Source organism: Meleagris gallopavo, chromosome 10 (genome assembly GCF_000146605.3).
Source record: "Meleagris gallopavo isolate NT-WF06-2002-E0010 breed Aviagen turkey brand Nicholas breeding stock chromosome 10, Turkey_5.1, whole genome shotgun sequence".
Taxonomy (NCBI): Eukaryota; Metazoa; Chordata; class Aves; order Galliformes; family Phasianidae; genus Meleagris; species Meleagris gallopavo.
In genome coordinates, this window is record NC_015020.2 from 11,016,222 (window position 1) to 11,038,935 (window position 22,714).

General features: G+C 38.1%; 1 protein-coding gene across 1 annotated transcript; it reads left to right on the plus strand.

Moving 5' to 3' along the window:
* Positions 1-1,653: 1,653 nt before the first annotated feature.
* On the plus strand, positions 1,654-20,596 carry LOC100538944 (dynamin-3; the record flags this gene model as incomplete). The annotated part of the gene is made up of 8 exons (XM_031554967.1): positions 1,654-1,741; positions 10,551-10,700; positions 12,172-12,375; positions 12,629-12,727; positions 13,631-13,791; positions 17,056-17,198; positions 18,619-18,754; positions 20,448-20,596. Coding segments are annotated over 8 exons (1,077 nt in total), but the record flags the coding sequence as incomplete, so codon positions are not given.
* Between the last annotated feature and the right edge of the window lie 2,118 nt (positions 20,597-22,714).

Below are 22,714 nucleotides of genomic sequence, written 5' to 3' on the forward strand. Positions count from 1 at the left end.
AATGAGAGAAAGTCACTCACCCTATCCTGGGCTCATGAGATGAACTCCAATGGAGTGGATCTCCAGAGAGATCCTTCCCCCCTGGCAGTCAGCTCTTAAATGGGTCTAGGAAAGGTGGAGCCAGGCTCCACCCCTTCCGGCAGCACAGGTGATTTGCCTTCACCTGTGCTCCCGTGGCTGACTCATTGCTCGCCTCAGGTGATTAATCAGAGGTTCAGGCCGTGATTCAGCAGCCCCATACAGCTGTCTTCAGTCCTGTAGTATTTGCTGCCTCTATTTTGCTTTTAAGAAACATTGCATTTTGCAGATGTTTTGGGGGAAAGTGAGGGTTTGGGGCCATTCTTAATACATCACTGGTTGTTTTTTTTTTTCTGCACTGCTAACAAACCCTGTGGAGAATGCTTTCTAAATCGAGGGGATGGGGAAGCACCTGCATCCTGTCTTGTAGCTTTCAAAGCAGGATTTCTGCAGGAGCACTCCATGTGATTCCCCTATTGCTGGAGTTGGAAAGTAGTACTATGTTGCTTTTTCTTTAAAAAAAAAAAAAAAAAAGTGAAGATACAATTTAACTTGTAGTTTAACTTGAAGATAACTTTAACTTGTTTAACTTCCACAGTAGGAAGGGTTACCAAATGCAGTCTGTTGTTATAGTTAGAGAGGGTTATCAAATGCAGCCTACTGTGAGCATGGAAAGAGAATGTTCTGATGATTAGTGGCTTATTCTTCTTTGTAATTTTGCTGCTGAGGAAAAGTCAGTGTTGTAAACTAGGAATTGTGTGAATGCAGTGTTCTTTATCTCTGGATGTGTTTAGTCTGAAAACTGATCAGTATTTTTAACCTTTAACTCTCTCAAGAAGGATTTCAGGGCCTTGTGTGATGTTACAGACTGCCCTGGTTTGTTCTGACTGGTCAGTTTGTCCTGAATAATGATTCCTTTTAGCTTCTTGGTGGAGGAAAAAAAGATTAAAGAATTCAAGTCTGAAATTATCATCTTGGTAGGCATTTTCTACACCCTGGGCTACTGTGACTTATGTACTGGGTTACAGTACATAAAGAGAAAGGAATACGTTTTTCTTAAAATGTTCTCATCTTCACCGCGAGAATGTATCAGTAGCTGGCACTTGGCTGTGAGACAGGCATCTCTCAGGAGGTAAGGAAGTTGTAACAGACCTTTTGAAACCTTTGATATCTCTTTAAGCTACTTCTTTGATCCTTTTGCTGTCTCAAGTGTTGCAAAACATCACAGCAGATACAGATCAGTATATGTAATGCTTTTTGCAAGATCTTTGCTTTAAAGAGTGTGTATTTGTATGATTGTACTCTCTGTGCATCTTCAAGTGGAGTATAGGATGGGGACATGTTTATTTAGAGACGCCAGTAAATGTGGGCATGGCTTCAGGTCCTCTGTATGCATTGTGAGTTGTAAGGTGTTCTATATGATGATTGTGAGGAAATAGCATTGGTAATTAATGTTTACTCCATATTTGTCTGTTGATCTATTGCTATCTTGAATCAAAATTAACAGCCCAAATTCGTAGTACAGTTTGAGGTGTCTCTGTCCCCACCAACCCTCCACTTTCATTGAAGCTCAAAGGTTCCAAATCAAATATCTTATGTAAATGGACAGTCCTTTCTGGGTTGTAACTTCTTTTTATTCATGTTTCTAGGGATTTTCTTCCACGAGGCTCTGGGATTGTAACAAGACGACCATTGGTGTTGCAACTTGTCACTGCCAAAACAGGTAACCTCTCTTTCTTCTGAGTTTGGTGCCTTGACAAAATGCTGTTGTGTACTTCAGCAGGAGGAAATTAAAAATCCAGGAAAATTAATCAATGCAAAGAAAGGTGCAACTGCACTGCCTGGAACAAGGGCTAACTGCTTCAAAACTGCATACTCTAGGCCACCTAAACTCATTATCCTGTCTGGTAAAATAATGCAACCTAAATCCTAGAGAACATAGTCAATTTGATCCAAGATCAAACTTGTGGCAGAGGAGAAAAGAATTGTTACAAGCAAATTGTTTCAGAAGTTAATTTTGATTTTGCATTTCTTAATGAGCTCTGCAGTTATATTAGTTAATACATCAAAATTAAGGTACTTCTGTCTTCATCCCTTGCTCCAGTGCACACGGATTTGGTTTCACACAGCTTGTTTTCATGACTTGTCTTTTTAGGTTTGGACTCACTGCACTAAGTAGAGCAGAAGGTAGACTTTGTGAGAATGAGGCTCCTGTATATTTGTCTGGTCAAAAATGAAAATACTGCATGTGTATACCACTGAGCTATATGAGATATTGAGACCTTTCATCAGAATTCACCACTTGGTACTCTTCCAAGTGATGTGTCATCTGCTGTCAAGTAGCTCCATTCTCTGGCATGTTTAAAACCTGTTTCCCGTTTCTCTCTCTTTTTTTTTCCATGCTAAACCAACATAAGCAATAAAATCACTGGTTTTCTGTTGACATCTTCTGAAATAGTGAAAAGAAATTACATCCAAAATAGGATTTAACAAGAAATTCTCTTTAAACTGTGATACACTGTGAAGCTGGGGAAGAAACAAAGTTCAAACTGTCTGCAGGACTTGAGTCTGTCTCTGTGTGAGATGTAATTAAGTTTTTGGGTGCATTTTTTCTCTAAAATGTCCCTCTGTCATTCAGCAGGAAGGTAGGCTTCAGTCTGCCTGCACTCTAAATTTTTCTCTGGCTTACTGCTTGTAAAACACGTTCATGACATCAATACTTCTATGAAATTTTCTTTAGTTATATACTACAAAAGTGAAAGGAAAGATTGTAGAATCTAGTATTTCTGTATGCCCAACTTATACGTCAGGGATTTAAAGTATGTAGTGTGTACTTATAGTGTTTTATACATAGTAGAAGATCAAGTTCATTTAAGTTAGAAGTACGAACACTTGTCAAATCTGCATGCCTGGCTTTAGAGTCCTGATAAAAATGCTGAAACATGAAGAAGGACCAAATGTGAAAAATCATGATGTAATTTTCCCAGCACCATGTAGGAGCAGAAGAAAGAAAAGAATCGAGCTCTGTGCTGGCATTCCGAACAAAATGACTGAACTGAGGGGACATAAGAAAAAGAGTGTAACATTTTGCTTCCTTTAAGGTGGTTAAATCTTCCTTGACATCCATCCTAAACGTACCCTGCCTGATCTGTACTGCCTTGTTTTGTAAAATCCTTGTTTTCTCTTTGGTTAAGGTCAATGAAAGGATTTCTCTCTCTTCCTGATATTTTCCCCATTAATATATTCATGTAATGTTTCCAGCCTTAGTTAGGCATCTACAGCTTTGTCTGAATGCCTGAGAAGTAGTTTTTCCATTACAGCTTAAAAACAACAACAATTCTGAAGCAATAAGCTTCTGCCTAGCGTATTGTTTCCTAGGTGCTAGGGCATATTTATCCCTTCTGGAAATGCTGTGTATTTCTTGTTTTGGATTAGATATCAGCACCTTTGAACATGTGGGCTTTGATTATTTTGTTACTTTAAACTGTGTTTCATTATTTGATTTTGGTAGTTTTGGTGGTGAATTTTAAAAGATAAAGGTATTTGGAGCTGCTTTAATCTTTCAGAACTGATTTAAAAGAGAAAATAAACTGCTCAGAGAAGCACAGTGTTCTCTCACAGGAAGTAGATGCTGGACTGATTTTTATCAAGTTCATAATTATTATATAAGCTGTTACAGAAAGTAGTTAGAGGATATTATCAGGTTTTTGCTACTATAACAATCTTAACTGCTTTCTAATCCTAGAACCTTTCTCACCTCTTAAAAATAGCTATTCTTAACCTTGTAGTATTCTGGGGAGGGGGAACAGAACACTTTCTATATACTGTGCACTGTAACATATAAGCATGCAGAGTTGACTGCAGGGTATTTAAGAAGTGTTTTCGACTGTCTGAGGATCTTTTTGAAAGATGAATTGGGCTGATGGAAGAGGTTAAGGCTTCCTTTGGCTTTCAGTTGTGGCGCTAAGGGTTGAAGGTTGCATTTGCGCCCACTCGAGTAAGAGGAAACTTTGGTTGCTCACTCTTAGGCTTGGAGATGTCATGGAGGGGTACAGCAGGGTTTGGCTGGGAGACATTACTAGTGATCTCCTAGGATGATATGTCTGGGTAAAGAGCTGGTGTTTTTGTGCCTTAAAAATGAGAATATACAAGCGGTAGTGTGAGACAATCTGATATGAGACAGTATTTTAGGAGTTTGTCTGTGTCTTTTTAGAAATTTCTGTGTAATTAGTGCAAAGCTATTTTGCTGTGATCTGTTGACTTCCTCTAATTACAGTAACATTTTTTTGCTATATGTGGCTTTGTGCCATTTGCATTTCCATATCCATGCAAGCACTGTACTCTGCTGAAATCTTGGAGGCAAAGAGAGGTTTTAATTATCACAGCTGACATGACAGCTGTCAGTAGTTGTGCCTGTTTTCCTTTGAGTTTGATAATGAGAGAAGTACCTGGTAGCATGAAATAAGTCATAGTATGGATGTTAAAAATGTATAGTACTGCAAACAACTCTCTCTTGTTCTTCACTGTACTACTTGGGGCTCTTCTTGGGTCCACTTGAATTTCTTCTTGGAACTGCCCAGCTGCATTACAAATGAAACAGTAAATGTTTCAATGAACCACAGTAACAGTAAATGAAATTCAATAAACCACTGTATCAGCTATAGGAGGAAAAAAAAACATCTCCATCCTGTAAGTATTTGAGTCTCCAAGGTGGTTCTCTTCTTGTACTCAGAATTTGGTATTCATTGCTTGTCCTAAAGCTGTTCATCAGCAGTCCTGAAGGTAGGATCACAGTGCTGCATGCTTAGTTTTCATCTCATATTTATAATTCTCTGGTTTCCCTACTGTTGAAGAAAGATGGCGTATATGAGGTTTTGCTGAAATTGAGCCAAATAGCATGAAGTCATTGTTCTGTAATAAACAAATACTGGTAATGCAGCTTTGTTTGCCACATAGAAATCACAACTGAGAGCTCCCATCTCACATTGAGTGTGCAGAATGATCCAGATGCAGCTTGATGGTGTGTGGTCACTGTGCTCAACCCTGGGCAGTTATGCAGCATTGGGAATGTCCTGTGCCAGGTGAACCAGGACTCTTGCTCCTGGGTGCTTTGCTGCTAGGCTTTGAAGGAACTCAGAATATAGGAGAAAACAGTCCATTGGAGAGGACTCACTTCAGTGAGTTTTTAGAAGGCACAGATGTGGTGCTGTTAGCTGGCAGCTGCTCTGCTGGTGAGCTTTGGATTGTTGCAAGGCAAACAGGACAATTGTGCTGAATGAGCTGAGGCATTCAGGTGCTGTTTGTGGGAGTGACTTCATCTCCCTTCTTCTGGGTGAGAAGTTGGATGTGAGGGCACTTGACTTTGTGAATCTGATATCCAAACCAGACAAAAGATGTGCTGGTTCTTCAAGCATTTGACTGCTGCTTCATAAGAAACAGGAAGCTCATTTGTTCTGACCAGAAAGCATTTGGTTTAAATACTAAACGGCTGTGGTGTTTCAGTTGAGTGCTGCTCTCATCCTCCCTTACTCGTGATTCCTCTTCAGGAGGAGGGATGCAACTACAGACTCCTATAGTTGTGCTCCTGGAAGTATTTCTCTGTGCGTATCTTTAGGATGTAAGTGTTAGCACGCAGTATGAGCTGGGACAGGAGCTATAAGGGCTGTGTTAGTGTTCAGTCATCTTGGAGAAGCATAACTGAAGTCTGTATCAGGTACCTTACTTTCATTTCAACTCTTACTCTTCTGTCTGCAAATTTTACTGATAAGTATGCTAACACTCTGTTGCCAGCATTCCTCAAGGGAAGGCTTGAGATTTTCTTCCATTCACTTGGTGTGCCTTCATTTATGCATAAAAACCTATTTTCTAAACACAATTTTATTGCAGCATTCCTATGACTTTAGGCAATCTGTTCTTCTTTCTGATATGTTTTCTCCTGCTTGTGACGGTGAAGTAATTATCTAGGTTCCTTGAGACTGGCTACTGTGCTTTTTAAACAGTAACAACAGCTAAAAGATGTTCTCTGGTTTTGGGTGAGGCTATTGCTGTAGGTCTTACATTTGTTCGAAATGCTTTGCTCGCTATGTAAATTGGCTGTTTAAATGTTAAAATGCTGTGGTACTAGGAGGGTTGTTTTCCTCATTTTGATAACTGTTTTTTGAGGAGCTTTAAATTTCTTTCATGGTCATCTTTTGATTTCTCTGCTAAAGAAATGTCAGGCTAACAGATTTTGAGAAGTGTTACTGAGCTGGAGGTTTTTAGACGAACGCTCCACATGTTCAGTGCCCACATTTGTTTCAGTTCTGCCAATTAGAACATTAAGTGGAATGTAAATCACTGTAAGGTTCAAAAATGTTGTGAATTTTTTTCTCAAATCTTGCAGATGCTCTTTCCTTTTGAAGTTGCTGAGCTTTAATGCAAGTATCGTGTGTTACGAGGCTTCACTCCTTAGGCATATCCATCTTTTATTGCCATCTGGTGGCAACAAACATCCATAAGAGAAAATGGAAAAAATTGTTAAAAGAATGTAGGCTGCTTAATTCACTTAATTCAAATGATCTCACAGACTTCTTCAGCAGGAATGGGGCAGTGAAAGACCCGCCATCCAAACAAGGCTAAGAAGGATAGCGCCGCTAGTGGAAGGATGCAGGCACTCCTCTGCCTCGCTTACTGGTCTGTGTGTCTGTGCAGTAACCTGAGTAGAACTGCAATGGCATTCACGTTTGATCGCTGACAGAACATAAACCACTGATGTCACGCTCTTGTAAAACACAGAAGTAAATGTTGTACAAGGTACACAAACAGAAATACAGTCTTAAAAACAATGAGTTGCATAGAAAGCGTGAGCTCTAGAACAAGGTTGAAAGAACAGAGATGTCTCTTTTGTTTTGTTTCCTAGAAGGAAAAACTGTCAAGGATGCACCAGACTATTTCAGTGAATAGCATACTTACTTTTCCTCCCCCTATATGAGTGTTTACCATTATAATTAAAGCATTTAATTGGTTCCTAAGTCTATGACCTGGTATTTTATGCTGGTCAAATCTATTCTGTTTCCAATGTTTTTAAGCTCTTTGGCTATGATGTTCTTGTCATTCAGTGCACTAACAGGAATACCACTTCAGAAAACACTTGTTCTTCTTGTAGACTTGCTGTTTGAAGGTTAGCAGTGGAAGACCTGAGTTTTTTTATCTTCATCATGTCAACAAAGCTAGAGCAATGGAGAATTAAGAGGAATTGTAGATTGGATGAGACAAGAAGGGTTTTTGATTCTGCCTCTCTCTCTCCTATTAAAAAATATTGAACGATTTGTTAAAGTCTAAATGGATCAACTGCATTTACTTTGTTCAGAAAAAACTGGTCCATCATCACAGAAAAGGTGATGGGCTTTAACTCATGAAGTCTGGTTCCATGTTTTTAAATCACTCTTTTGAAAAGTGCCCTGAGGCTGGTGGATTGTTAGCTGAAGCTAGCAAAAATGTCATTGCTGGGGTGAGATTTTCTCCCTAAAGGATTTGGAAGATAGAAAACGCGGCCACAGAAGGAAAACATTTGCTATAGGCCTCTGATTTACTGCGTCATCTTTTTTTGAAAACTCCAAGCTAGAGTTTTAGCTCCTCCGAGATACCATGGGAATAATTCTTGCTGAAATCAGATGTGGAGGAACTGAATTTCAGTTTCATCTCACTGGTAAATTGCTGAGCTCTACAAGGTTGTTCTGTTAGGGTAACGTTTTAGGGCTTTATCAGACTGAGAGGTTGTTTTGTTTCAGACTGATGGATGTCAGGGACGTTTTCCATAAACCTTTAATGTATTTCTAAGACCTGTTTCTTATCTTGTCGCATGGCTTACCTAACTTGGCTTTCTTTAGCTGGCATATGAAAGAGCTCAGCACAGTGAGTGGTCTGGAAACAGCAGTAGCTGTTTGCTGTTTGTAACAGCTGTAGCATTGCTGTGCTGGATGAACTCATAGTAGTTCTTGGGGAAGTAACATACAGGGAAAACAAGAAGCATTCTGAAAAATGTTATCCTGTAACACCCACTTGCACATCTTGTCCAAGTGAATCAAAATTGAAGAGAAAGGCTAACCTGTCATGACACTTGTAGCTGGATGCCACAGAGAGCTATGTGATGGTAGCTTCTTCATTCCATGTTATCCAAACTGCTTAAAATGATACTGTTTATTTAAAGATAATTTTGAAAAGTATGATACATGGGAAGATGATGGTTGTTTCTTTTTCTTATTCCTTCTCTTGATATAACTCCAGCTTTGTACAGAAAACACATCACTGCACACTAAGTGTTGGGCAGGATCATGCCTTCTGTCCAACTCTGTGTTCCCACAAGAAGTTGAAGTGTTAATGTGTTCCTCTGTGCGTGAAGGTTGAAAACTGAGGCTTGCATTAAAGCATGTGTTCATCCAGGCTGAGGGCATCACTGCCAAGGACAGGCGAGGGGCTGAGAGGGCCGGAACAAAGCACTGCTTGTTCATTTGGATTTTTATTCTGTAGGCTGTGTGGCACCACAGGTTATGCGCAGTCATAAAGCCTCTTCCTTCAGCACTAATGGGACCGCAGATGGCCCTGAAGGGAGTGAGAAAGAAATGAATATTAACATGGCTAAAAGGTAGTCAGCTTTTTCACTTGGATTACCTTGAAGCTGTTTCAGACTGGGACTTGTCCTGCTATTAAATGTCATGTAGAATAAAGAGAAAAGCATTTTGAGTATGGACTGAGCCAGCCATCTGATTGTAACTAAGCACAACGTTTTTGGTTCAATTTTGAAATCTTTTGCTGAGAAAATATGATGAGCCACCAGTTTAAGAACCATAGATGGGAAGAATGCAGTTTGTTCTATCCCAGGAGCACTCAGATGAAATAGGAACCACTTGTCAGCTCTTATTTTCAGAAGGTACCTATTTCCCATCTTTGCAATAACAAGTGTTACAAGTGCAATGTCTTCTCTTTCACTTTGTAGTATTTGAATATTCCTTGTTGTTGGTTGTTATTTTATTTTTTGTAATAAATAGTTGAATATTAAGTATACAGAAAAACATTGATTGTCATTATCCTATGCTCTAGAGTTCTTAAATTGTGAAAAGTAAGATGAAGTGCTCTCTTATTTTTAGGATGAGATGTATTGTTTTTGTCTCAGCAAGGATGGGTTTCCCTGTCCCTCACACTTTGAATCCCAGGGGATTTATGGCACTGTGGGGCAGTAAGGCTGATGTTTGCTGTTTGCCCCCCTCTTGCAGTGTTTGGCTTTTGGTTTGCTTTAACTATTGTTATGGTTTTACATCTAGTTTTGACTATTTCATTTTTTTTTTTAACAACACAGTCAGCAACGGTAGTAAAATGACATAAAGGAAACTTGAGGAACAGACTTAGTTCTGACAGATAAGGCCATCTATCCATTTGCACTCTCTGATCTGCTCAAACAGCAGCAGCTCAAGCAATTTCCTGGTGCTCAAGGTATTTCTATCAGAAATGTTTCCTGCAGAAGTACTGAAATTGAACTGTGAGATCAGGCTTTGACTGCGAACAAAACTGACTTGAACTTGCAGTCTTTTGTCCAACCTTTCTCCATCCTACTGCTTAGACCCTGTAGGAACAGGATGTGAGCTCATATCTGTCCTCATTAATGTTTGTCACAGCTTTCAGCAACTTCTATGTTTATCCTCTTTTGAAGGATGAAACTCCACTTTTAAAATCCTGAGGTGTGCCTTTGGCTGTACACCATGAGGGCAGGAAATCCTGAGGAATCCAAGGAGTAGAAGCAGTGTTTGGATGCAAGTGTCAAAACAAGGACCTAGTGTCATGTTGGAGTCAATGTCTGATAGCAAAACAATTCCTGGTTGATACCCTTGTAGGCTAAGAGGACAAGCTGCACGATGAGTGGAGTCTCAGAAAAAAAATGGTGTTGTGCCACTTTAGTGAAATCACAGCTACACCTGTAAAAGCTTTTACAAACTTTTTAAGCATGGTTTGGATTTAGACTATGGGAAGTCTTTAGGAAGTGAAGAGTTGTATTTGAAAACACTGAAGTGTTTTAAGTGCTCTTATTTTCATCATCAACTTGTTTCAGATGATCTTGGCAAGGGAGTTTTCTACATTTTCACAAGTGCTGTTAGTTTTTGAAAACAAATGGCTGTCTTTCATGATACGGGACTTGTGCTACTTTTTTTCAGTCCAGTGATGTATCATGAGCGAAAGTAATTGGATGAAAAGTCAGAATCTGAGTTCAAACCAGTTCTTTATTCTGTAAACATATATGGTATTTATCTGAATCTTTCAGGTTGTTTCAAAAGATGAAATGCTAATGATAGAAGCAGTAAATCATATTCAGTCAACCTGACTTTTTTAATAAACTTTCACCTGTGCCATTATATTAACTGCATGTGCTCATATATAATGTTTTCTTGATATACGTGATGTGCTTTTGTGTATACTCATGTGAAGAGTACCCAGGGGCTTGAAAATAGTGAAGCCTGTTATGAACTTGTGAACTACAGACTTGCTATTGATGTTCTTCACAGAGTATGCTGAATTTCTACACTGTAAAGGAAGGAAGTTTACAGATTTTGATGAAGTTCGTCAGGAAATTGAAGTAGAAACAGATAGAATAACAGGAGTGAACAAAGGGATTTCTTCAATTCCTATTAACTTAAGAATATATTCTCCACATGGTAAGTGAGATCATTCAACTGTATATTCCTGTGATGTAATATATTACTGAGCTCTGTCTGTTTAGCTCTCTCTTTTTCATGCATTCTCATTGCTTGATTAGCAGTCTTCTGGGATGCAAAGATTTCCACCAGAAGTGGATATATCTGTGTAAGGATATTCAGTATCTGCTGCATTATGAAACCACTCTACTGCAGAGAGCTGTTACTTCTAGGGTTGTGCAGAACGTGGACTCTATCCCATTTAATCTTCTCATGATTTTAAAATATTCCCCCTCTACATCAGGGAGAAGCCAATCCTTCCCCCAGCACATATACTGTTAGGAGCTCACCAGTAAACTCTTGTGTAAAGACATATAGGAGGTAGCAGATGAAGTGGAAAAACCCTGCTTGCCTCCACCCATATAGATTTCTCAGATCAATGATCTAGAATGTCATTATGTCTCTTTGCCCTGTTGGATGTTTCTTATTCCTTGTCACTAAGAACATACTTAGACAATACTGATGTCTGAAGCTGCATTATATTATAGATCCCCAGTATAGATGAAAGTTAGGTTCTCTGGTTGCCATCTGCTGTATTTAATGAAAGCAACCTAGAGGAAATGTTTTGCATTGAATTCAGTCTGGATGTAGGGGAAAAGTGGTGTGTCTGGCTCAGGCATTTATCTAACCATCTCATCTGATGCCTTGATTGTGAATCAAAGGACATAAGGATTAAAATAAGAGGAGAGGTAATTAAAGAGATGCTGGTCCTCCCTTTGATATGCCGTGGCTCTAAGTGTATGCCCCTGAGCCTTGTTGCTGCTATGCAGATGTGGCATAGCAAACAGGAGAGCAAATGAACTAAGTGCTTTGCCTCACAGCATGCTTCCTGAACATGCTGCCACCAAGAGAATGTGAAAATTTTCTACCTAATGCTCTTAATTTGTTTTATGGATCAGTCTTTTAGTGTAGCAACTATTATCTGTATTAGACAGGCATCAAATGTATTTCCAGGTATTTCCTTTCTAGGAATCCTAGTTTTTCTCATTTGTCTGAAGGATATTCTGTGGCAGTAGTAGATGAACAAGCTGACGCTTCTAGGTGGTCTGTGGATTGAAGTATGAAATCTGAAGGGCCTGTTAACTGTGCTACAGCTGATGGAAAAAGCTCAGAAAGCCATATTCATTTGCCTAAGAGACTTCAGTGATATTCCATATAAGTATAATTTGCCTATACCAGTTGTAATGTTTAAAATATTAAGTAATACTCTTAAATCCAAATGAAGGACCAATAGGGAAGCAACTATGGTAACAAATATACTTTTTGGACTGTCAGGTGTTTTATTTGAACCACTGATAACTGCTTTTATAAGTATATAAGCATTGTATGAGATTTTATCTGACTAAAATCTGTCTACAGCCATACCTGTATAGATCTCTTTAGATGTGTCTGGCATGCTAACCAGTGTTGTGGTTCTGTGTTCTCCATACAGTACTAAGCCTGACTCTTATTGACTTGCCGGGAATCACTAAAGTGCCAGTAGGAGATCAGCCTCCAGATATTGAGCAACAGATAAGAGACATGATAATGCAGTTCATCTCTCGAGAAAACTGTTTGATATTGGCTGTGACTCCAGCTAACACTGATCTGGCCAACTCAGATGCTCTGAAGTTAGCTAAAGAAGTAGACCCTCAAGGTAAGCATGATTGAACATAGTCACTGAGCCTCGTTAAACAAATTTGAGGAATACATTTCAGCACTGCCAATGATGGACCTCTTCACTTCCAGTCATGCCCTTACTTGCAACTCTGGTGGTTGTTGTGTGATAAATCTTTGAGATGATCACATTTTTAATAATCACTATGGAACTGTAGGACATAATTTGTTTCTTTTTTCCGAATAGATGGTTTTTTCACTGTTATTTTTTTTCCCATCTCTGACTTGATTAGGTCTTAGGACCATTGGTGTGATCACAAAATTGGATCTCATGGATGAAGGAACAGATGCAAGAGACGTTCTAGAAAATAAACTACTTCCTCTTCGTAGAGGTAAAAATGTTCAATTGCCTCTGTTCTTTGGTTCTGGTAACAGTAGTGTTTGAGAGTTCTGGAGATGAATGAAGGGTTATCCTGGACCTGATGAGTTCCTAGCTTTTATTATATTCCATTCAGCAAACACAGAAAGGGGATGTGCTAAAAATATCCTATAAGTAAAATAATTTATCCTGGACCTGGAAAGTACGCTGCTTATTCCTGAGGAAGCAAGAAAGGTCAGTATTATTTATTAGCCAGTTTTCTTTTTCTGTGCCAGGTTGCTGTCTCTTTCAACAAAAGAGTCTTTTTTTCTTACATGTGACAGAAGCCAGCACCGGTGCTTTGGTAATCTTGCTGTTAACCTGGTTTTGACCTTTTGTGGAAGTTTTCTATTTGATTGTTCCAACAGCTACTGTTACAGTCACTTTCACTGTTAAAATATCAATAATTATTTTTCTAGTTATACTTGGCTTATGAGACCACCATCTCCTTCCAGTATATGAGCACAGCGAACAAGTTATGAACATATTCCTCCAGCAGACATGAAGAAATCACTCATTTTTCCTGTATTTTCTTAGTGCTGTATTGTTTACTTATCCAGACTTGTTGGTCGTCTTTTTGTTGTTCTTTTTTGTTGCTTTAATTTTGTTTTTATTTAAAGTGACTTCTTTGGAGTGCACTGAAGTTTCAGATATTTGTACATTTGAATTAGTAATGTAAAAAGAAGTGCATCTATTTCACATAAACAGACTGAACAAATTGGGTGTTAAGTTCATTTACAATGCTTGTAAATGATGTCTGAAATTCCTAAATTGGAAATTTTTATTTGAATTGAGGCAACGTAGTTCAATTTAATATGAATCCAGTTGTGCAGAGAATACCTGCATTAACATGCCCATTGGTCTGGGATTGTTTCAGGTTACATTGGTGTTGTGAACAGAAGCCAAAAGGACATTGATGGGAAGAAGGACATAAAGGCAGCTCTTCTAGCAGAAAGAAAATTCTTTCTTTCCCACCCAGCATACAGGCACATGGCAGATCGGATGGGAACGCCGTATCTTCAGAAAGTTCTAAACCAGGTAGAACCTCAGTTCTTTGTGGAGACAGCTGTGAGACAGCTTTGATAGTGGTAGGACCAATATAAAATCTTCACTAAAATGAACCTTACTTATTCTTTTCTGCCTTTTAATTTTTACAGTGTAATTAACAAAGTAGCATATTAAAAATAAAACTTAGAAAAGTACTGTGGGAGGACCCAATTTGTAGGCACTTGTTAATATTCATAAACCTACAATAATTAAGATTGCTAATTGCAGAAATTTCCATCATTGATAACATATAATGTTCAATCTTGATTCTCTTCCAAGAAAATCATAATTTTATTTTTATTTCTTACTCAAAAACTTACTCAGATTGGTACCTCATGCATCCAGACATAATCTAATAATGGTACTCTTTGATTATGTAGTTTTCCAACTTCGGAAATTCTGTAATATTTTATTCCACTTTATTAGTTTGTAAAAATCTAGAATAGCTCCTCTTAGCTCTGTCTGTATTACTTAAGGTTGCAGTTTAAGCTGTAATATTCACTAGAGATGCAGTAAAATAATGTGCATCTACCCCCCTAAATCTTCATGAAGATACTGGGGGGGTACAGAGTCATTTAATGGACCTTTTTTTTTTCTTTGGGGCTGTGCACAGCAGCACATAGTTGTAACCTCCAGTCTTCTTTCAAGCTGGCCTGTGTACTGAGTGGGCAAACAGAGTAATTCTGAGGGAGACTGTAGAAGCAAGCTGGTTTTGGCCATTAAAGAGTACAAGATGTTCTCTGCTGCCTTGGGGAGGAGTTGGCATTCCTTGCAAAAATTCTTTTGCTCCAGCAAAGCAGAATTGTATGCACTTGATCTACAAAACTGGAAGCGTAGTTACGAGGGATGGAAAACAAAGGTGACAATTCCATGTAACCTTGGAGCACTGGGATCCTAATATCTTCCAATGTCAGGGTGCTCATATCTTCTCCCTACTGCTATTCATGCTCACGATAAATTCCCTCTTAGATGTGTGCAGAACTTTTTGTTGTTTTTAATTTACCTGATAATAATGCTGTTTATGACTTGTACTAACAGTTCTGCTCTTCCCTATTCTCTTGAGTACTGAATATGAACGTACACAGAAAGTAAAATTCTCTCTTCCTGGGTATTTCTCCAAGTACACTATTCTGTAATTATCACATTTCTTCTAGTTTAACACGACTCTTAGAAATCAATTCTGGAAATTTGTGGGGGGAAGAGGGGAGGAGAGAGATGTTTTTAGATATGATGTGTCCTGAAGGTTCCCTGCATATGTGTACTTTAACCTTAAAATCTATGCTTTAATGTAGTAGAAACACATACGGTACACTAATGATATAAATGACAAATACAGGAGGACTTGGTTCACACTGCCTTTAGTTCTGCCCAAACCTTTGTTCTGTTTCTAAGTGTTCATGCCCAAACTCATCAGATTGCAACTTTCTTCAGCAGGAAATAGGGGCATCTTCCCAGATACCTGGAGAAGAAACTTGTAGCTTACTGTGCTAATCAATATGCTGCCTACTGCTCAATTGCAGAAATATGTAATTCTTTTCACCACTGTGTCCATGGGTAATGCCAGCCTTAGCTTGAATAGTATGTGACCCTGATGATAATGAGTCTCAACAAATTCAAAAAGGGAAGACCAAATCCTGCCTGTCCCCCTAAATTTATTGATGATGCTGATTTTTTTTTTTTTAATTTCATTGATATTATTACTGTTACTTTGAAACTAAGTTTTATCAGCCAACCAGTGCTTTTGACATTCCTAAAATCTGGAGTTGATAGTATTTTCTCCAGTTCACTGTTGAATTGCTGCTATAGGTTTGGAATAGACAGAGGCTAGGTCAGCCTGGCTTTGTCCATTTTGGATAGCAGCTGGAAACAGCACAAGGCATATTGGATAAGTAAACTACATGGTTGGCCTGTTAAATTTCTTGCTGCACTGACTTTGCAGCTGTGTATCTTTACAACCGGGTTAAGGTATACTATGGACTTGTTCAGAAAGAATGCTATTTATTTGTGCCTTAAAAAAACATTCTTCAACAGGATGCAAGAACTTGCTTGCATCCTACAAGTTTGCCTGTGTTTAGGATGTTTTGTCTCTTTAAATGCATTGAAAGATTAATACCTTATGTCTTAGTTTTGAAACTAAACCGAGTTTCGTATTCCTTGAAACTCTTATGTCGTTGTGTTTATATACTAGTAACATTTTTGAGCTTTTTTTCCTTTTAGTTAATCTATTTCAGTATAAATTGCTGCTCTTTTGTTGCTATTACTGTATGTAGAATATTACATGAGAGGATGTATGCAAGAATTGTCCGCAAATTATTAATGCATGAGAGTTTGTAGTTCCAGGTAGTATTTAAATTATTCTACATCCACAAGGTGGTGCTCCAGGGAAACCCCAGCGTTTGATAGTGTGCCTTTCAGGCCTGCTGAACAACTTTGGGGCTCAGTTTTCCCACTTTGATATTTGACATTCTTTATTTGTAATTGTGTGATTGGGAAGATATAGTGCAAAAAAGTCCATTTTAGTTTAAATTAAGGATACAATGCATGAGAGGCTCATTGTACAGTTGACAGTATTGTCCAAACACATCACAACATAAAATGGGCAAAAGTAACTGAGATAAGAGCTTTTCTAAGACTTTTCCTGCTCCAGTTTATTTTCTAGTATTTTTAGGTTTATTTTCATAAATGAAAGCCAATACTCTCCAGTGATAAAGCTTTATATCAAGATTTTTTTAAAAATACATATTTTTAAAGAAGTGCTGTAATCATTAATAAGAGGGCTAAATCTCTTCTCTTTAGTATTCTGCATACGATGAAGTAGTAGTGTTGAGAAAGTGACTTTTGTAAGTAGTGAAATGTGCAAAGTAGATACTCTGTATGCCTATACTGCCTTCTGTCACTGTTCTCAATTTGTTTTGGATGCTCAGAATCAGTGAAATGGATGTTGGCAACAAAATGCTGAGTTATGAGAGTTCATTTCAAATTAAAATAACTTTTTAGTGTATAGCTAAACAACTATGTCATATCAGGCCACACTGAGTGAAAAAGCCAAGAAGTTTTTCAAGCCTCCATATAATGTGTTCATGAAAGGGATGTTGTGGTGTTCTTTAAATGTCTCCATTGCTTCAAAGATCAAAAGGAATTACACTAGTAAGCTAGCATAGGCTACACTGATAAGTTTGGCAGCCAGAAGGAAATAACTATGCTCTTGCTTTCATCTTTAGTAACAGTATAAAAGGACTTCTGTTTGCTTTTTAGCAACTTACCAATCATATTCGGGATACCCTGCCAGCCTTCAGGAGCAAACTTCAGAGCCAGCTGCTTTCTATAGAACACGAAGTAGAGGTATACAAAAACTTCAGACCAGAAGATCCAACCAGAAAAACAAAAGCCTTGTTGCAGTGAGTGTCGTCTTTTATCTGCTTTCCATTGTCTATAGGTTTGGTTTGGTTCGTTTTGCTTGACGTTTTTTTTCCTCATGTGTTTAAATGTTAGGATATGGAAAAAGATTCTTTATTCAAGCTCTGAAAAATATTGTGTTTGGTGTTCCAGAACACTTGAATATTTCAGCAAGGATTTCCCTAAATTAGTATTAGCAATCATAGAAAGAGAAAAGGCAGAGCAGGAAAAGGTACAAAGATGAGTAACATACATGATCTTAAGGTAAGAAACTGCTTCAGATTGCAGGTACGCATTCTACAGCTTGTCAAAAAGATGCCCTCAAGCAAAGGGAGGAGACTGTGTTAAGCTCTGTAAGATGAGAAGATTAAAAGGAGAATAGGAAATGTTCGTTTTTGTTTTTTTTTAATAAAATATGAAAACTTGGCCATCCAAAAGAACTTGCAAATGGCAAAATCAAAATTAATCGTTGATGGTAGTCCTTTGTGTGGTATGCAGCAAAATTACAGAGTTCCTTATGAAGGAGCTGATTCTAAAAGATGGTTTGTCTTCAGAAAGCAGTTAAGCAGGTTCTTGGGGACAGGGAAAATATTCAAGTTTGGTGAGTACAAAGTCATATCTCTGTTGTTTTGGGACACATGAACAGCAACTGAGACCAGCACTAGAATTCAGAAAGGAAAATGGTCACCTGAACTATCAAGACTTTATTGATCCAGCCCCAGACTTTGATTTACTCCTTGCTTTTTGCAACAGCTGTGTTGAAAGAGTAGACGTAATTCTGTCCCTCATAACTTAAGATGTTTTGATTGAGAGGAAAATCTGAGAACAGAGCCTGGGAATCTTCTATGAGAGTACAACATGGGTTTTGATTTTTTTTTTTTTTTTTTTTAGTCTGTATATTTGGTCATTAAGCTGATAGGAGCATACATATGAAGTTGTGACTTGTTCAGTCTCTGAGCATCTCAAGCATTTTCTGCTACAGTACTGTTCTCTAAAGGAAAAAGAATTCAAAGGGATTGCTATTATTTTTCTTTCTTTCTAAATAAATGAATGTGATAAATTGTGATAGCAATTACAGTGAAATAGAAATGTAGCCTGGTGCCCTGATATATTTGAAGCTGACTTTAACATATGGTTTAATAAGCTGTTGTTATTATTTTTAAACACAACATTTAGGAAAAAAAGAAGGTAGTATATGAGCTACATCCTATAAGGAAGAAATGTGGGGGGGGTGTGTATGTATGTAGGAATGGATTTAGAAGTATAGCACCCTGGATAGGGAGCTTGGGTGAATTAATTCTTGTAGGCGCTTGTCAATTCCTAAACCCATTTTAATTGGTCAATATTACTGATGTAGTATTGAAGTAATAGTTGATAGTTGATGTGCTTAAGTTAATCCTTTTCCATCTCTTTGAAATTTAGGATGGTACAGCAGTTTTCAGTGGACTTTGAAAAAAGAATTGAAGGATCAGGAGATCAGGTCGATACACTAGAACTTTCAGGTGGTGCCAAAATCAATCGTATTTTCCATGAACGTTTCCCTTTCGAACTAGTGAAGGTATTTATCCATCTTGGTGATGTTATTTTTTGTCTTATTTATGCATTCCTATTTCAATACCAAAAGTACTAAAGCAAAGATAAAGCTTGATGTGAAGAACATGATCTTTACTGTAGAAGAAATTTCATTGCGTGATTATTGAGACATTTAGCTTCATTTCTAGTTATGGGTACTGAGATACAAAGAAGATTCTGAAATATGGTAATATGAATATAATTATAGTCCCAGTTCCTATTTTTTTCATGCTTTTTGTTTTCACACTAATGGCATTTTCTTTCTGGTTAGGTGGGGAAAAGAAACAACTACCATTGGCAAATTTAAGTTGCTGTGTTCAAGTAGCTAGTACCTGTTAAAATTACACAAATGAAACATGTACATTTTGCAGGTTATTTTCTTGCTTTTTTCAGAGCATAAGACGAAGCTGACTTTCTGTCCCATGTTTTCATAGTGGAAAGGGTCAGGGAGTGGAACAGATTCAAATTTGGTGTTTAGAGATAACATATTTTTTTTCCTCCTGATACATCTCTTTCTTACCTGCCTTCTGAATAACAGAATAAACTACAGTGGTCTGTGAACTAAGAAGTGGTCAACTGAATTTATCTTGTGTTCTTTTACCTTTTCTTTCACTGTAGTGATCTTAGCTTCTCCTCTCCGTGAGTTCTACTGTATTTTCAGTCTGCCTTCTTTGATGTTTTTCCTAAGTTTCCTTTCCATGTATTTTATGTTTTGCTGCCTCGATAATCACTTAGCTTTCAGCTGGGTGAGAATCACACAGGTTTTAGTAGTTCTGAGTTCTTAAATATGCTGTGCCAACTAGCACTTCAAGAGAACGGGCCACAGTTGGGCTTACATAGTGACCCTTTCACTTGTGACAGTACTAACACATTGTTCAGCTAGTTTGCTTTTGAGAAACATGAAGAAAAGGTTCGTAACTCCGAGACTGTTCATTCCTCTCTTAAATTTCGTTGAAAAACAATAGGATGGGAAATTGAGGATTGTATGGGAACTGCTGAATCATGGCCTGAACCTCTGATTAATCACCTGAGGCGAGCAATGATTCAGCTCTGGGAGCACGGGTGAAGGCAATTCACCTGTGCTGCTGGAAGGGGTGGAGCTGGGCTGCACCTCTCCTAGACCCATTTAAGAGCTGACTGCCAGCGGGGAAGGATCTCTTCTGGAGATCCCTCCTCTGGAGTTTCATAGTGAGCCCAGGATACAGGTAAGCATTATATCTATTCTCTTTTGATATAATAACTGCTTAGCTAAACTCTCAGGTATATTTCATAATTATAACTTCTGTACATTCATTGCTTATAAAAGGATAAACAAAGAACACGATGGTGTAAGTTGTACTGCTTCATGAAACCAGACTTAAAATAAATAAATTGTCTTACAAATGTTGTTTCTGGCTTTGTCCACCAACTATTGCCTCTTTTGGGATGTGCTGCAAGATCACTTCAGCTGTTTGATATATTGGGAATAGAAGGGTGCGTAACTCCTAGCAGTCCTTATTGTTGCCCGTAGCCTTAGTGTTAAAACATCTCATAATACTTACCTTTTGTTTAGCATGATTAGAGACTAATATTACGTTAGTTGAACTTGCCTGTCTTCCGGTTATGCTGGAAAAAGTAATATTTTCTATTTTACTTCAAAGCTTCCCCTAATGTGATCTCAAATGTTTTTGTTCCTTTAGATGGAGTTCAATGAGAAAGAGCTGCGGAGAGAAATAAGTTATGCCATCAAGAACATACATGGTATCAGGCAAGTGCTCCCCTGTTTTCAAGGCTGATCACACTGCAGGTGTGGTTATCTTAACCTGTGGACGTGCTGACTGTTGATTGCTAGACATTTCTCATGCACTGCTTCCAACAGCTGATGTTTCTTCTACTCCTTCATACTTCTCTTTTTCAGGTAGCTATTTTGGGCTGAACAGCTGGTTTGCCTGGAGATGTTTAGTTTACTTGAAAATCTTGGAAAATTATTTTACAGAGAAAATCATTTACTTTTATTTCCTGGTACTGCCAGCTGGAATGTATAACTATAATTTTCAGTATAACATAAGCTTTCTACTGCATAAAGCTGTTGGAATTGGTGTAACTGATTGTAACTATACATTCACAGGGGAGACATTTTTAGCTGTCCCTTTTCTGCTATTACTTAATCACCTTACCAAGTAAATTCAATATCAATTGGAAATTTCATATAAAATTTTTGATGTGTGACTGACACACATAGGAGACCATAGGAGAGCAGAACATTTATGGAAGCCATATTCTTGGTGGGGGAAGCTGATACAGTGACTCATGTGAGGAGTTTGTCAGTCTAGAATGTAAGGAAGACTTTTTTCCTTTCAGAAAATGGTATAAAGCTATGAAGCAATGCAGTTTTGCACACACACTCAGTATAGACAAGTCAGAAACCTCTAGAAAGCACACAATGAAAGCATAAGTTCAAAGGCTAGGTATGAGGCTGTCTGGCACTTGACATATCAGTGGATTGAAAGTACTGCTGGGATTTAGGAATGTTGAGACTGTCACAGCTGAGTGAAGCTCTTCTTCAAAGGATGTCTCTTAAATGCAGTCATTCAATGGTCAAAAATGTAAGCGTGAGATTTGCTCAACTGTTAATACCTACAAAACACACAAAAAAATTCTCAAATAAATGCTGTAGTACTCAATAGTATTTGCACATGGCTTAATCTGTTCCTCTCTTTACTTCATGATATCATTGGCTTCTTCCTGGTATGCTGCCATAGTAAATGTGTCCAGGTACTAAATAGACCTCACCTCAGACATTTTCTGCCCATCCTTCAGGCTTACACTTCCTAGCCACTTGGGGATGCCTTATCAAGGTCATAGTTTTTTTTACTGAAGAGCTATCACTTAGGCTTTTCTGCCTTTTTACTTCAGAGTTGGTGCCAGAAGTAATTCTAGCTGCCTATTTAAAGGAAGCAAAGTTTCTGTTAACATTTGTGCATCAAGTAATGGTGATAGAGCCAAATCCATTGTAGCTTTCACAAACTTAATTGCATAAAGCAAGAGGAGACAAAGAATCTAAATGTGATGTGCATCAATAGTGGCCCGTAAAGTTTATTAGCTGTGGGTGAATTGTGGAAATTCTTAATGTCTGCCTTGTTTCTGACAGATGAAGGCTTGCAACTCCACTCTCCTCTGTTCTTACTTCACTGATTAGATGAAATTAATTCCTGCATCTCCACATTTAGAGATGTAGAAGTCTTATAAGATGTGAAGGATGTGGGAAATTACCATGTAGGTCAACTGGCACTGTGAGGGATCCATCAGGGGTAACACACAACCTTTCTATGGAATGTCATAATCTACAAACATATGCTTATGCAATATCAGCTACTGTAAGCCTAACAAAAGGCTTTTTATTTAGGGTTAAAATAAGATCTCCAGCTCCTTCATTGCAGTATTATGTACCAAAATCTGAAAGTAGCATTTACATCAAGCAATCTAATGGTATAGAATTTTCTTCCCTTCTTTGAGATTGTTGCTTGTCTCAGTTAGCTGATGTGGGTTTATCTTTTGGGGCAAGGCATTTAGAAATCAAAGAAATCAAAGCTCACAAGGCTGTTCTAGCACTCAATGTAGTGCTGGTAGCTTTGTTCTTCTTAAATCAGTGACAATTCATCTCAGATTTTGATGGGCATCCCACTATTAGGGTTTGTGTTATCTAGCATAGGAAGATGACTTCTGACCCTTTTTTGATGAAGAAACCATCAAAGCTGGAAGTTAAACGTTCCTTGCTGTGCTCCATCTCTGGCTTTCCATTTAAATGGGCAGCACTCTGGCAGGCAGCATCTCCTGAAAATTCAGTGTTTATTGTGAAAACTTTTTCAAGAATTTAGCCTTATTGGCAACAAGATCTTGAAGAAAAATTTGTGGTGACAAACTAATAGTTCAGGGCGTGTCTTTATAGTTTGTCTTTTTTTTTTTT